This window comes from Ursus americanus, chromosome 27 (assembly GCF_024610735.1).
Source record: "Ursus americanus isolate L20-20 chromosome 27, mUrsAme1.1.p, whole genome shotgun sequence".
NCBI classification, from domain to species: domain Eukaryota; kingdom Metazoa; phylum Chordata; class Mammalia; order Carnivora; family Ursidae; genus Ursus; species Ursus americanus.
Window position 1 is genome coordinate 28,741,099 of NC_142153.1, and position 16,596 is coordinate 28,757,694.

A 16,596-nucleotide genomic window follows, 5' to 3' on the forward strand; every position below is an offset into this window, starting at 1 on the left:
TATAAAAAAAAATTCTGAACAGTATTTGCCACTATCACTGCATGGATAAGGTTAATTCAATATTGGTCTTGTTTTCTTATTGAGACCAGATTTCATGGAAGGTGTTTACCTTTAAGCTACGGACAGAGTTGGAATATCAGTTTTTTGACATAGCTACAGTTAGTTATATAAATGCTCTAGGGTCCAACTCTCCTAAGATATATTTATTAAGACTAACATACCAGCAAAATCACAAGAAGACTGGGGCAGAAAAATGTCTGATCTCAAGAGGCTTTTGTATAAAGTTCGTAATTGAAAAAGGCAGTAGTCACCAGAATGAGAAGAAATCCGGCAATTTCAGGACCAGAATGTGAGAATGTTCAGAGGATTTAGATGCAATCAGGAATCTTGGGGAGGGGACAGGTCAGAGCTTTAAAGTGTTTTGGACATTTTTTGTCTGAGGGTGAAAAGCTGATCACTCTCAGGTGACCCATAAATTACCTGCTAGAAGTTTGCTTTTAAAACTCCATGATTTCACTCTTTATTAACTTACAACTCTTATTCTATTTTTTAAAGATTTATTTATTTATTGAGAGAGAGCTCAAAAGCCCAAGCAGGGGGAGGGGCCGAGGCAGAGGGAGAAGCAGACTCCCCGATGAGCAGGGAGCCCGATGCAGGACTGGATCCCAGGACCCCGGGATCACAACTTGAGCCCAAAGCAGATGCTTAACCAACTGAGCCACCCAGGTGCCCCATGCTACTCCTATTCTAAATAACTCACACACTAAGCATTTGATTAAAATCTGAGCTTAAAACAAAAATCCAAAACAAGTTATTTCCTTAAGAATCCCATGCTCTCAATCCAGTCTTTATGGAGGGCTTCCTCACAGAGCAATGTTGACATTGGAGAGTATGGAATGCATTTCCACCATCTCTGTATGGTGCTTCCCCCCAAAGACCTCTTGTTCATTATTTACCTAAGCCAAAGCAGGCGTGTTCTTCAGCTTCTAATGCTCCAGAACAGAAACCATCTTCTCCCTCCCCCATCCAGTGAGTACAGATCCTTAATGACTTGCCAAAAGCTCGCTGAAGATGTGAGTAGGAAGAACATTTACGAGGCTGATTAAATCATTTTACTCCAATGGCATCTAATTGTAATTCTACAAATCTAATTAAATGTGCTTGAACTAAACTTGGTAATGAGAAGCACTTACTGCGTTGAGTATGAGGGGGGAAAATCTGTTGTTAAATAAGAAATGACAGTCACATCCTTGCATGTAGGGGCTGATTGGAATATCCCAAAAGATTTATGATACGTGTCTGTAATTTATGGGGGTGGGGAGGCTGAAGGGCTTTTATTTATAGTGGAATGCTGTCATTGTCTGAATATCCTAAACAAAACAACTGTTAGTCTTCCTGCTTTGCCACTGGCTGAATGAGTCTATAATAAATCAGAGTCTCTCATGGTAAAATTAAAAGCTAGGATTTCTCAAGTACAATGCAAAATATTTTGTGTTGTCACTGAAATGTTCACAAGATAGAGAAAATGTGTTTCTTTGTGTGTGTGTGTGCACAGCTTTGTATTATCTGTACTTTCAGCTAGATGATTTGAGAAGTATTTTGGGATTTTTACTTTGTCGAGCATGTCAACATTTAATGCTATGAACTATGTCAAATACTTAGGAATGGTCGGGAGCAGGTGTTCTCCGGAATTTGTCAAAATACAAGAAAATGGCTCCATGAGGGTTGTTTTCTTTAAGGTGACAGAAGAGAATCTATATTTCCTATTTCTTAAAGAGATTTTATTTATTTATTTGAGAGAGAGTGAGAGAGAGAGCACAACAGGGGGAGGGGCAGAGGGAGGAGAAGCAAGATCCCTGTTGAGCAGGGAGCTTAACACAGGGCTCGATCCCAGGACTCCGGGATCATGACCAGAGTGGAAGGTAGACGCTTCACCAACTGAGCCTCCCAGGCGCCCCTGTATTTCCTATTTTTTTAAGGTAAACCAGAAGATTGTGTACTTTCTGCCAAGCCAAGTAAATCCACATTTTTAATTTATTTTTTCAGCCTATATTTATTGAAAATATTTAATTTCCCTAAAGTACACCTGGCAACTTATTCACTTATAATTGTTACAGAAACTGATTTGTAACATTTATGTAAACAGAAGGCTTTCTCTCACTATATTTTCCAGATGAACTAACATTTTAAAACATTTTTTGAAAATTATGTTATTATTTATGCAACATTCATAGGCCAGTGTGTCCGGAGTCCTCATTGATTTAATTCCGAAAACCTTGTCTGGCATCACTTGTTTTAGTCACGTGTCGAAGAAACACAACTTTCTTGCATTGCTTCTAGTGGTAGAGGAAATAACAGGGTCAGAGAAATAAAACGCAGGACACGGGTGAGGATTCTAGCCTGGTTGAAGTGAGCCTGAGCTGACTTGCTGATCTATAAAATACAACCAACAATGAAAACACCAGTTTTCCTACTGCAGTGCTTTTGTGAGGGTCAGCTTAGTGTAAAGTTATACATATAAGTCCAGATACAACGTGAAAGGGACTTTTTGGACAACATGACATGAACACAAGTCTGCAGAAGCAGCAGCTGTCCTTAGCAGCCCTCTGTGGCTGCTGGTACCTGGGGAGGACAGGCAGGTGCATGGGCCAAACCCCAGGGAATTCCAGTCTAAGACGATTTCGTAAAGAGTGTTTTCTTTCAAACTCTCAGCACAGGGGCATTCAGACTGCTTTATGTTGGCTTCTGACTCTAATTCCACGTTGTCTTCGTAAGTCTTAGGGAAGACATGCACGTTCCCTCCCAGCTGGCTTCTTTTTTTTTATTATAATAACATTTTTTATTATAATAACATTTTTTATTATATTATGTTAGTCACCATACATCCCTGGTTTCTGATGTAAAGTTCGATGATTCATTAGTTGCGTATAACACCCAGTGCACCATGCAATACGTGCCCTCCTTACTACCCATCACCAGTCTATCCCATTCCCCCACCCCCCTCCCCTCTGAAGCCCTCAGTTTGTTTCTCATAGTCCATAGTCTCTCATGCTTCATTCCCCCTTCTGATTACCCCCCTTTCTTTATCCCTTTCTTCTCCTACTGATCTTCCTAGTTCTTATGTTCCATAGATGAGAGAAACCATATGATAATTGTCTTTCTCTGCTTGACTTATTTCCCTTAGCATTATCTCCTCCAGTGCTGTCCATGTTGCAGCAAATGTTGAGAAATCGTTCTTTTTGATAGCTGAGTAATATTCCATTGTATATGTGGACCACAACTTCTTAATCCAGTCCTCTGTTGAAGGGCATCTCTGCTCCTTCCATGATTTAGCTATTGTGGACAATGCTGTTATGAACATTGGGGTGCATATGGCCCTTCTCTTCACTACGTCTGTATCTTTGGGGTAAATACCCAGTAGTACAATGGCTGGATCATAGGGTAGCTCAATTTTTAACTTTTTAAGGGACCTCCACACTGTTTTCCAGAGTGGCTGTACCAACTTGCATTCCCACCAACAATGTAGGAGGGATCCCCTTTCTCCACATCCTCTCCAACAATTGTTGTTTCTTGCCTTGTCAATTTTTGCCATTCTAACTGGCATAAGGTGGTATCTTAGTGTGGTTTTGATTTGAATTTCCCTGATGGCTAATGATGTTGAACAAGAGCTTTGAATGCCATACTCAACGAGTTGGACCTCATAAATATATATAGAACACTACACCCCAGAACAGAAGAATACTCATCCTATTCTAATGCCCATGGAACATTCTCAAGAATAGACCATGCTCTGGGTCACAAAACAGGTCTCAACTGATACCAAAAGACTGAAATTATTCCCTGCATATTCTCAGACCACAATGCTTTGAAATTGGAACTCAACCACAAGAAAAAAAATTTGGAAGAAACTCAAACACTTGGAGACTAAGAACCATCCTGCTCAGGAATGATTCGATAAACCAGGAAATCAAAAATCAATTTAAACAATTTATGGAGACCAACGAGAATGAAAACACGATGGTCCAAAACCTATGGGACACTGTAAAGGCAGTCCTAAGGGGAAAATACATAGCCATCCAAGCCTCACTCAAAAGAATAGAAAAATCTAAAATGTAGTTTTAATATTCTCACCTCAAGAAGCTGGAACGGCAACAGAAGAACAGGCCTAATCTACACACGAGAAAGCAATTGATCAAAATTAGAGCAGAGATCAATGAATTAGAAACCACGAGCACAGTAGAGCAGATCAACAGAACCAGCTGGCTTCTGACCAGTGGGACCATCCCTGGGCCAGAGTAGGAACCCACAGAAACTCCCCCCTGGCCCCTCCCCCCACCAGGGACCTCAGCACACTCCTCCCTTCCTGCCTCCTGGGCTTCCTACTCTCCTGCTCCTTGCTCGAGCTCATAGGTCCAGCTTCCGTGACGCTGCCATTCCACAAATGCTCAGTCACACCTACCCCATTCTTCTGCTGTGCATAATGTCACAGAATGAGGATGTCCCCATGGAGAAAAATACCCAGTGGTGCCCACGTCATTTGGGGAGATCACAGCAGGTGTGTCTTGGCAGGTAAGGGAGGCTGTATCCTCCAGTCTTCTTTACAGTGACTTCGGACCAGGGAACCACAACCCTAAGGAATGCAAACTTTTCCCAAAGTCTGTGAGAGAAGGAAGTTTTAAGGAGCTCAAAGTCCAAATCCTAAACACCCAAATGAACTTTTCCTTTGGGTCATTTTGTCTGAGTGGTTCTCTAACACAGGGTGTTTCTCTCTCCTTGTTCCTTGCAAAATGTCATCACAAAAGAGACATCTGCCTGCATTCTCACAAACCATATATGTCTTACAGCCCTGGTTTCACTACGCAGGTGCTGGAATTAAACAGTGTGGTACTGGGACTAGGGAGGACAGGCAGACCAGGGGCAGAGAATAGAGTCCAGGAACACATTGGGTTGAATTCTGACAAAGGCACAATGTGGGGAAAGGTGATCCTTGGAGTGAGTGGTGCATGGGAAACACATAAGGAAAAGATGAATCTTGCCCCTACACCTCCACGTGTACAAAATCGATGCACGATGATTACAGACCTACGTGAGAAAGGTCAAACCTACAGCTTCTTTGAAAATACAGCCTCACGGATTCCGTCAATCCCCCTGCATGAGCTTGGGTAAGGGAAAGACTTCAAAAGGACACTCATATCCCCGGTACGAAAAGGAAAAGAAGATAATGGGACTCCATTCAATTTTAATATTCCATCTCTCAAAGCACATGTCTAAGAGCCTGGTCGAGGCAAACCCAGAAAGGGCGAAGATATTTGAAGGATGTGTATCATAGACAGTTTAGAGAACTCCAGTAAGAAGAATGCAGAATACCTCGTAGATACCACTAGCCTTCCACGTTGGAACTGACAAGTTTAAAGAATAAGAAAGACTGGATAGCAGGTGTTGACAAGAACGTGAAGCAACTGGAGTTCTATGTTGCTGGTGAACATGGGGAGTTGTTACATTCTTTTGGGAGAAGACTTGGTCCTGTGTGCGAATGCTGAAAACACCACTCTGAGAAAGACCCCCACAGACACACATGAATGCGTTCATCCAAGGACATGTGCGAAGGTTGTGTAGTGTCAGAAGACAGGTGTATGTCCTTAGAAGTTAATTGATATCCCCTCTGTCCTTGAAGCACGTGTGGAGAGTGGTGCTGATGGGGGCCCAGGGTGGGTTTCTGGGGTGTAGCTAACGTTCCAATTCTTCATGTGGTTGCTGATCGCACGAGGGTGTGTTTACTATGTAAAAATCCGTTTAACTGTGTAATAGTAATTTGTGCACTTTCTGTCTGGACGTTTCCATACAAATTTACCTGAATACCTAAAAAGCAGAAAGAAACCAACAATCCAAACCACAACAACAAAGAGAAATAAGCAAACAGACCGAAAACTGTCAGAGCACCAAATGGAGGTAAAAATACAGAACATTGGTACGAGTGTGGAGAATCCAGTGGCTTTCTTTGTGCGAGGCTAGTGGCTTCCAGCTCTTTGTTTTCAGTAAATTTAAGGAGTTGTCTATCAGAGGATTTCTGATAATGGTGGTATTTGGTGTTACAGCCAGAGAGGAGTGCGAAGAATTGAGAGAGATAACTCTAACAATTTTGTTTACCTTCTCTTATTTATGTCAGGTTTTCTTAACGTGAATAAAATACAACAAAACACTTGTAAAAAGTAAAAAATGGGAATAAAATTGACAAACTTGTCACTTTCTAAAAATCAGTAATGCATAAATAAAAAAGGCTTATCTCTCTGTCACTAATGCATCATGAATGTATATTAAAATGGATAGCACAGGGGCGCCTGGGTGGCACAGTGGTTGAGCGTCTGCCTTCGGCTCAGGGTGTGATCCCGGCGTTGTGGGATCGAGCCCCACATCAGGCTCCTCTGCTGTGAGCCTGCTTCTTCCTCTCCCACTCCCCCTGCTTGTGTTCCCTCTCTCGCTGGCTGTCTCTATCTCTGTCGAATAAATAAAATAAAATCTTAAAAAAAAATAAAAATAAAAATAAATAAAATGGATAGCACAGTGTATTGCCGATGAAATGCCACTTTCTTCCTTTAAAATAATTATAAAAATGATTATGTCTTTAATCAATTATATATTATTAATAAAATGACAACAAAATTTTGCTGCTGTTAAATATGCCAGGACTGGTTATAAAGGACTTTCAAACCTAAAATCACATTATATTATGTTTCTGTGGGGACTGGAATGGAACAGTTCAAGAGAACACAGAATGAAGTAAATTTGGGGGTAGCCATGTATTTTGTAAAAACGAATATTTAGAAGTGTCAAATTGCTGGGTTTGTTATTGTCTTGGATCTTAGGAAAAGTGATTTTTTAAATTTCAGATATAAATAGTTGCCATAATTTGCTTGTCATATGCTGTCAATTATTTAAACTAATGAGGACAGCTTTTTAGGTTTTTAATGAAAAAGTGCAAGGAGAAAAATACATACATATTTTTAATTCCTTTAAGGGTACGCAGGTGGAGTTTTTCACCAAAATTAAGAGCTTGCTTGTGGATGAGGGGTAATACGGTGGGATGCGCGTGTGCAGGAGAGGACGGTGGCATGGGGAGGGCCAGTGGATCTGTCCCCGCTGGGGAGGGTCGAGGAGAAAAGCCATGGAAACTGGAGTCAGGCTTCTGACCTGGGCGACTGGGGATGCTCACCTCACAGAAATGCCACGGGGAGAAAGGGGGCGGTATTTGGCGCCTGCAGTGTCCTGTGTCAACTTGAGTCCCATTTCTTTGCACAAGGCCCAGAATTCGGCACAGGATTGGGGGTTCCCCTGCCAGTGGGCCAAGGCCACCGCGGGCACAGCCTCCTATGTCCCACCCCCACCGGAAGCACCGGTTTCTGGGGCTGCTGGTGTCGTTTGCATGTGAACACGGACATGCACTTGGAGAAGACTGTCCCAGTGGCCCCCTTTTCCCTGCTGCCTGGAGGAAACTGTCTTCTCACACCAACGTGTTTCCGTTCCTGGGGATCTCAGCGCCCAGCCCATGTCCTCACTCGCTCACACTCAGACACTTGCTACTCTTGCTCCCTAAGAGCATCTTTGAAAATATCAAACAGTCACAATGGCAGCGATTTCTGAGAACCTCCCCCTGCCCTGTCTTTGGCGAACAAAAGGCCAGATGGACTTTCACACTAAATATCTATTCCAGTCTCACCTCTGTCTTTACTCAGGTTGCACCCCATGCTTTTATCACCACTTCTTCGTGTTTGGTTTCGTTTGGTTTTTTGTTCTTTTGTGGGTTTTTTTTCTTCTACATTTTCTTGGCACATTATTTTTCAAAGCAGATGCATACACACACACACATTTATAAATACGTCATCAGCACCTGTTTAAGGGCAGACATTATACTCAAGAAAAAAGGTGAAAAGACATAGTGTTTGCAGTGAAAGAGCTTCTAGTCTACCAGGGAGAAAGAGATTCAAGCGGACAATTAAACCAGCATCGGACAATGACAAAGCAAACCAAATAGCATTTTCCCGAAGGAAGAGGTAATCGTCCAGAGTTTGGAGATCACCACTGTAGGTAATACTAGCTCCGGAAAACCACCGATTCCACTGGGCACGCTCACGTCGGAGCCTTCCTGGCCGAAGTAGAGCCTGCACGAGTGAGCTCGGGCAACTGAAAACAACCAAGTTCTTTTTAGAAGCACTTTTCTTGGTGAAATGAAATGAATTTTATTTGAAATAGGCAGTGGGACTGAAGCTGAGTTATGGATTTACAAGGTTAAAGGCCCTAAAGACTTCTCAGAAATAGCCATCCTGCCTGGAATTCTAAAGACATTCCAGTTAGAGAAAATTTTTACTTGTATCAATAGGTAAAATGCTTGAATAGCCATATAAATTTTGTTATATTTTATTCAGTTATAATTAACATATGGTGTTATGTTAGTTTCAGGTGTACAATCCAGTGATTCAACACGTCTGTGCCTTACTCAAGCAGTGCTCATCACGAGAAGTGTGCTCTTAATCCCCTTCACCCATTGCCCCATCTCCCACCCTCCTGCCCTCTGACGACCACCCACTTTGTTTCTGTATGTAAGAGTCTTTTCATTTGTCCCCTTTTTCTTTGTTCATTTGTTTTGTTTCTTAAATTCCACATAGAAGTGAGATCATACGGTGTTTGTCTTTCTCTGACTTATTTCACTTAGCATTATACTCTCTAGCTCCATCCATGTCGCTGCAAATGGCAAGATTTCATTCTTTTTTATGGTTGAGTATATATTCCTGTGTGTGTGTGTGTGTGTGTGTGTGTGTGTGTGTGTGTGTGTGTATACAGCACATCTTTATTCATTCATCTATCCATGGACACTTGGGCTGCTTCCATATTCTCGGCTATCGTAAATAATGTTGCAATAAACAAAGGGAAGCATTATCTTTCCAAATTAGTGTTTTTGTTTTCCTTGGGTAAATACCCAGTCGTGCAATTACTGGAGCAAATGGTAATTCTATTTTTAACTTTTTGAGGAACCCCCATGCTGTTTTCCAGAGTGGCCAAAGCAGTCTGCATTCCCATCAACAGTACGTGAGGGTTCCCCTTTCTCCACAGCCTGACCAACATTTGTTATTTCTTGAGTTTTGATTCTAGCCATTATGACAGGTGTGATGTCGTATTTCATTGTGCTTTTGACTCTTATTTCCCTAGTGATGAGTGATCTTGACCATCTTTTCATGCGTCTGTTGGCCTTCTATAATCTTCATCGGAAAAGTGTCTATTCAGGTCATCTGCCCTTTTTTTTAATTGGGTTATTTGGTGTTCAGTCATATAAGTTCTTTACATAGTTTGGATATGGATGTCTTATGGGATGTATCATTTGCCAATATATATTCTCCGATTCAGTAGGTTGTCTTTTGTTTTGTTGATGGTTTTCTTTGCTGTGCAGAAGCTTTTGTATTTTGGTGAAGTCCCAAAAGTTTAATTTTTCTTTTGCTTCTCTTGCCGTAGGAGACATACCTAGAAAAATGTTTCCACTGCCGATGTCAAAGAAATTATTGCCTGTGTTTTCGTCTAGGATTTTTATGGTGTTAGGTTTCACATGTAGGACTTTTGAATATCCATTTTGAATCCATGTAAATTTTGGATAATCATTTTATTTAAAAATATTTAAAAGAAATAGATCTGAGGATTACTTTTAAATTAACAAATCTTTTTCATATTTTAAACCTCATTGATATTATTAACACAGTAATACCAAAAAGTGCCTTTTTTTGTTTATTTGCACGTAGTATTGGTAAGTTACTGATACAAGATTCAATGAGATTTTTGTAACATTTGGATATGCCTAATTCAATAATATAATATAATATAATAATTATTTTATAATAATTTATTTTATATTTTATAATATTTTATAATAATTTATAATAATTATAATATAATAAACTTGTATAGAATTTAGTTTTTAATTTAATTTACTTTTAAATAAGTAAAATTATTTATTAATATTCTGAAAAAGCTGTGGTTTCTCTAGCTACATCTTCTTGGCTCAATAAATTAATCTGTGGGGTCAATTCTGAAGGTGTTTTACTGTGGTGGGTGTTCATATTCGAAGAAGTGGAGTTCTAACTTTATAGAATTGGTTTCAAATATTACTATACCTTTCAGAAAATATGTATACTCACATACATTAAATTTTGCATGTATTTTCACCATATTTGCAGATCCCTTCAAGCCTACTCCAGAATGGCAAGACTACCACCTTTACTAATATTATCACTGTTGTTACATTTATAGCTACTGGTCTTTATTAAGGAGTTACTGTAATTCTAGGCCTTCTCCTAAGAGCAGGAAAAGATTGCCTTCTTTGATATCTATTAAACATTTTTCTGCACAGTCTTAATGCAGTGTGCATATAAAAGCTTTATGCCTATAAATCCAGTAACATACAGAATATATTACATAGGTGTGTTTCATAGGGAGGAAGGGAATGAGGGCATCTGATTTTCTGATAATTTGTATCCAAGCTGGTTTTCAATTACTCAATTCTATTCCAAGTTTCTCAGAGGAAATGGAGACAAATTATAGGTAAGATTTTTCTATGCGTATGTTCACTTACCTGGTGAAGACTTTCCATCCAAATGAACTGTGCAACTTTGTGTGGGCGATTTCGCCCTTTGCATCACAATGTCACTGCAGGCTCACCAATGCCCCTACAATGAGCCTATCAAGTATATTTTATATACATGATCGTCCCCCTGTGACGATGTGGGTAGCAGAGCAAAGTGCCTGAAATCATAGGTACTGTCTTCTGTTTTGCCCAACAAGATCAGTTTTGTATAGAAGGGTCTTACCGTTACCATGATCTGATCCGTTGAGAAAAAAATGGTGATGTCATGTATGTTTCTTTTCTAGCGGTAACTTGCCCCAGCATTGAAGCTCAGCTCTCAGATCATGTCACCTGGAGGCTGGTTTCAGGATCGCTGAATGAGTATGGAGCTCAAGTAGTGCTCAGCTGCAGTCCTGGTTATTACCTGGAGGGCCCAAGGCTGGTGCAGTGCCAAGCTAACGGAACTTGGAGCGTAGGCGAAGAGAGGCCCAGATGTCGAGGTGAGTGACCGGTGCCCTTCCCAGATAACCTAGCCATTCTGAATGATTGACGTCACTGGCAACCACCTTTTCACCCACCCCTGTAAGTGATCAGCCCTACAGATTAATAATATAACTAAATGGTATTTCTTGTCATTATAATGATGAATATGGATTTTTATGTGACATGCATAAAACATATGACTGTTGGATTAAATGTTGAATGTTGTCTTTTCCTTATTAATGATTGCATGTTATATACTTTAAAATATTAGAATACTCAAATATTTCAAATCATCTCAAAAATTAATCCTGGCCTATGTTTAAAAAGATAACTCTTATTCCATGCACTGACTATTCAAACCTTCTAATTAAGATCTTGGAAAATAGTATTTATGCTGAAGATATTGTAAGCTCATATAATGACTGTCTTGAAAAGGGAGATTATTATTCTCATAGGTACAAGATAAGCGGTTAAACCTTTGAGAGGGTTTCATAATAAATATGAGTAAATAGAAAAATAAGACAATATCAGTGTTGTTCCGAGCACTATTTGATTCTGACATATTTAACACACACTCTTTAGCAGATCGTTCACAGCAAATTATCATGCACAAACCAAGTAGTTAGACCAGTGTCAAATGTATAAAATACACAGCTTCATAAGAATAAGCCAGAATAAAATCAGAAAAAGGACAAAAGAATTAATGCTTTGCTGCCTTTGATATGGTCATTCTATTTCAACTTTTAATAGAACCAATGGCAATTAAACACATATGAAGCTCTTCAGCGTGAACACGAAGGTAAATTAGGGAGGGTCAGTGAACTTAGTCAAGGTGGAAAGCATCCCCAGGTCCCCAGACAGCTTTGCCTGAAGCCTGTTTTCCAGAGTAATTTTTAATGATTCCCTTGTCATTCTCACAACTGTGCTGGTTTGACTCGTTATCTGGTTACTGAACTCACAGTGCATTTCCTCTGAGTTCCTCACCATCTGAGATAGCAGATCCCTTCCTTCCCACACCCGCACCCGTCATCCTCAAAGGCACCCACCATGAAGCTCGGTGTTGTGATTCAGAGACTCAGTCATTAATCTCAGCAAGGAGAGTGGAGGAGAAAGATTTGGGAGCCTCTACCTTTTGCCTATCTCAGATTTTTCTAGCCAACATCCTTTCTGTCCGTTTTGAACCAGAATCAGAGTCTTAAAAATAGGCACACGTTAACTTCTTGGGAGTGGGGAGTTCACCCAAGGCTTCCACGGATGCAACAGTCCAGTCTAGTTTTGGCTCATCTCTCTAGATGTCTGGGGCACTGGGGGAGGATAGTGTCAGGTGGGTTTTTGCTATGCCCTACACTTTATACTAAAGGCTCAAATCTCCATTCCAGAAGAACTGGCACTTATACGGAGACTCTCATATTTAGAAGAATGTTTACAACACCAGGCCTTCCTGATTGTTGAAACAAACTCTTTAGCAGCAAGTTTCCACCTTCTTGTGGGGGAAGAAAGCAACACTGGGGTTCTTCCATCCATAAATTGTATTTTTGCCTCCATCCTTCTGAAATTCTAGCAAGTCTGTCCTTCTGACGTTAATAGACTTCAGTCTGGGATTGCAATACTGAGTTGGGTCCAAGGACAACAGCCAGAAGTACATGAATGTGGGGCTATCCACTGCTGTCTTAGCATGCAGATGGATTTTGCAAACGGTCAACTGTTCATTGACTGGCTTTGCTTGGCGTGAGTTGTTGTTACTTGTCTCTCTTGAATTCCATCATGGACATGTGGCCTTGTCCAGAGTTAGTGGGGTCCATGAAGTCATTGCTTGCTATTTGTGTGTGTGTTTATTTTATTTTATTTGTTTATTTAATTTATTTTTTTTATCTATGTTGGTAGTTCACATCATCACGGTGTGGCCAGAGTGAGTCCCTTCTACCTGACTCCATCTTGTCCTCTGACATCTTTGAAGTTGTCCCTGTTTTCTCATAAGGACAAGATGTTTTATGCTCAACCTGAGTTGTTTTGTTTTTTTTTCCTTACCTAAACATAGAATCAGCCATTCTCCAAGGAGCCCTTTTGTTGGAAAATGGTGTTGGAGACCCACATGTGTGCCCAAGGGTATGCATCATGTTGTTCATGTTATCAGTGGAGAAGGAAGCTGACACCAAGCCTATTATGGCTTTTGTGACCAAACTGAAATTTTTCTGTTTTCTTCCCCAAAAAAGACTTGATATGGATATTTTCAATTAATTTCTAACTTTATTGATTTGTTTTTAAGTTTTGCACTAACAAAAAAAATTATCAAAATGTTCTTCTCTTTTCAGAAACATTTATGCGTCACTGAGTTATCACAATGCCTAGCATTGTGTTCAAAGTGTGGTGCAATCTGAAATCTCAGCAGTCTTTTTTTTAATTATTATTACATTATGTTTGTCACCATACAGTACATCATTAGTTTTTGATGTAGCGTTCCATGATTCATTGTTTGCATATAACACCCAGTGCTCCATGCAATACGTGCCCCCCTTAATACCCTTCACCGGGCTACCCATCCCCCACACCCTCCCTTCTGAAACCTTCAGTTTGTTTCCTGGAGTATTAATGCCCCCTTCCCCAGTCCTCTCTTTGACTGAAATGTTCCGGAAGTGATTCTAGAGAACACAAGCCCAGAAACCCCTTCACCGATGTCATTCTGTAAACTTCTATGGGACGTATATCCCAGCCTGTTTGACAGTAGTGGTTCTCAAGATCATTCATCCCAGGTACCTCATAGTGTTAAACATTATTGAGGACCTGTCTTCATTCTCTGTTGCTATGGAATCATTACAAACATAATGTAAAACAACACAGAACTGTTATGTCACAGTTTCCGGGGGCAGATGTTTGCCACTTTTTAGCTGGGTCCTCTGCTGAAGATTGAGATCAAGGTGTTGGCCGTGTCCTTGTCTGGAGCCCCGCTGGGGGAGGATGGGCCACACTGTTTGTTGGTGGAATTCATGTCTGTGCAATTTACGGCTGAGTGCTCACACTGCTGCTGACTGTGAACTGGGAAATGCCCTCAGCTCTGGGGGGCCATGCATAGCTCTTTCCAATTCACTGCCCATCCCTCCAGGCCCTCCTGTGATTCAAATCTCTGGCTCCAGGAAGAACTCAGTTCTTTAAGGGTTCCTTCAATGGGTCAGTCCCAACAGATAACCCCATTTGGATTAACTCAAAGAAAACATGCGTAACCTCATCATGGTTCTGCCTACACCAAAGGGAGAGAATTTTACACCAGGGGGCAGAAATCTTAGGGTACCATCTTTGAACTCTGCTTGCCACAGAGACCTTTTTAAAATTTTTAACATAAATTCAAGTCAAGATTTATTTTGATGTCTTTATATTGATTCGTTTAAATTTAAATGGAGAAAAATCTTCATTAATTTATTTAAAATAACAATAAGATGATTATACCTTACCATAATACCATATTTCTATAAACAGTAATGACTATTACCAAAAATAAAGTGAAACAATTTTAGAGCCTTAACACGTATGTGATATTTTCTGGGTTCTATAAAAAAATAAATAAATAAAAGTATGATGTACTATATGCTGGTTAATTGAACATAATAAAAAAGTAAAGGCATGTTTTAGTTCATCCTTGCTATAACACATTAATATATATATATTTATATATATATATATATTATTTAAATATATATATATTTAAAATATGTTTAAATTACATTTATCTCCTATTTTGCTACCTTGTCAGCATATACTCAGAAAACCCTGATATGAATCCTGGAAGTAGAATACTTTGCAATTAAGTAAGTGCATGATAAGCCCCAAGAAGTTCAAATGCTATTTAATTTCTTACTTGAAATTAATTTAAATGACACATTCCTAAGCCCCATTTGCCATTTTGTGGTAGCTTCGTCACAAAAGAAATACCAACACTTTCCCAACATTTGATTGGAACTGGACCGATAGAATCTTCAAGTGTATCATTTTTCCAATCATTGGTGTAACTAAGGATTTATTTGTGCTGTTGTTTGCCTGTGGCTCATCTTAGAATGTCCCCGTCCACAAGATCACCTGGACCTAACTCTTTCAGTTATCCACTTGCTTAAGGGCTGGAGTACTAAGATACCCTATTCTGCTTGTCCATTTAGCCCCAGATGAAGACATGACCCTTGACCCCCTTCTCAGTATATCCATAATAAGCATGAAATCAGTGGATAGTCACCACTCTTTGAAGGGTTTGTATTATCCTAACTCCAGGCTACCTGAGACCAAACCCAGGTGAAGAGGATGGGAGACCTAGTCCCACCTTGAAACTGTGAGCTTAGCAGTCACTCTCTTCCAGGAGAACCAACTTCCAGTGGTCATCCCTACAGGGACAAGAACACCAGATTAAAGTTCCATCTCCGGGGTGTCCGTATAGCTCCCCAGCACAAGGACTACATCAAAGTGGGAGCCTATTGCTTTCTTCTTGTTATATTTCTTTATTGCTTGACTTATTGCTTTAAAAAGTAAGAAAAATATTTATCAAAAAAAAGAAAAGTATTTATCACAGAATTCCATGACTCAAAAAGAAACCATCTTTGCATTTTAAATTTTACATGCAACTCACAGACAGCACTACACCGGGATTTCGTTATATTGTAGATATTCAGAGAACACAGCCTGAATTCTGGACCGTGGCTCCTTCCTAACTGCTAATTTAAAGAGTTCTCCTAAATTAGACCTGGATCAAATGGTGAAGTAAGCAGGCCAGTCTTTGATAGCCTTCTATTTGTAACTGGGGGTGCACCTGGATGATCATTAAGTTTTCAAAATGAATTTTTTGTTTGCCTTTTTCCTTCCATTAAAAATGGATTGATGCACACAGCACATGAGTAGTATGTGTCCATCAGCCGGTTTCCTCTGTCTGAAGAAACTACAGAAAGAACATTCTCACTGCATTCCACGTTGGAGTGGACATCGATCATCATTCAGAGCAACCTGAAGTTGAATTTTCTACAATGTAGTCACAAATAAATGTCCCGTCGCATGAAATAACTCTAGGCGCACTCGTGAGCCCAGGGGCAGCTGATTGCGCGTTTGAATATTTCACTTTGAACAAGGCCTTCTTGTTGACTTACATCCAGGCTTCTTGGCTTCATTCCTCTGGGCCTAATAGAGTGAATCCAGACTGTGGTCTACACAGCATGCCTTCACATACCTCCAAAGGATCATGTGTCTGTTGACCTTTCTTCATGGTAGACGGCCTGACCCCGTTCATAGGCACGTCACATCCTGTGTTTGCTGTTCATCTGCATGTTCAGTAGGCCTTTTCTGGATTGAATGTATTTGGAAGTCTCTACTCTTGACCTTATATTTATTTCCACACTTACCAACAATATCCATATTTTCAATAGGAACGCTGGCCTTGCCGGCATGAGAAACGCTATGTCACAATATGATTTTTTTTCAAAGTCAAGGATTTCAATATGAATATACTCTGGAACTGAACACAAGAGGAAGGAGGCCTCCCT

At 40.2% G+C, this 16,596-nt stretch overlaps 1 protein-coding gene across 1 annotated transcript in view; it reads left to right on the forward strand.

Moving 5' to 3' along the window:
* CSMD1 (CUB and Sushi multiple domains 1) overlaps positions 1–16,596 on the forward strand; it is a 1,039,667-nt gene that overhangs the window by 947,444 nt on the left and 75,627 nt on the right. The window contains exon 49 of the mRNA XM_087856321.1: positions 10,909–11,103. Within this exon, the coding sequence (XP_087712447.1) occupies positions 10,909–11,103 (195 nt within the window). The remainder of the gene's footprint in view (positions 1–10,908; positions 11,104–16,596) is intronic.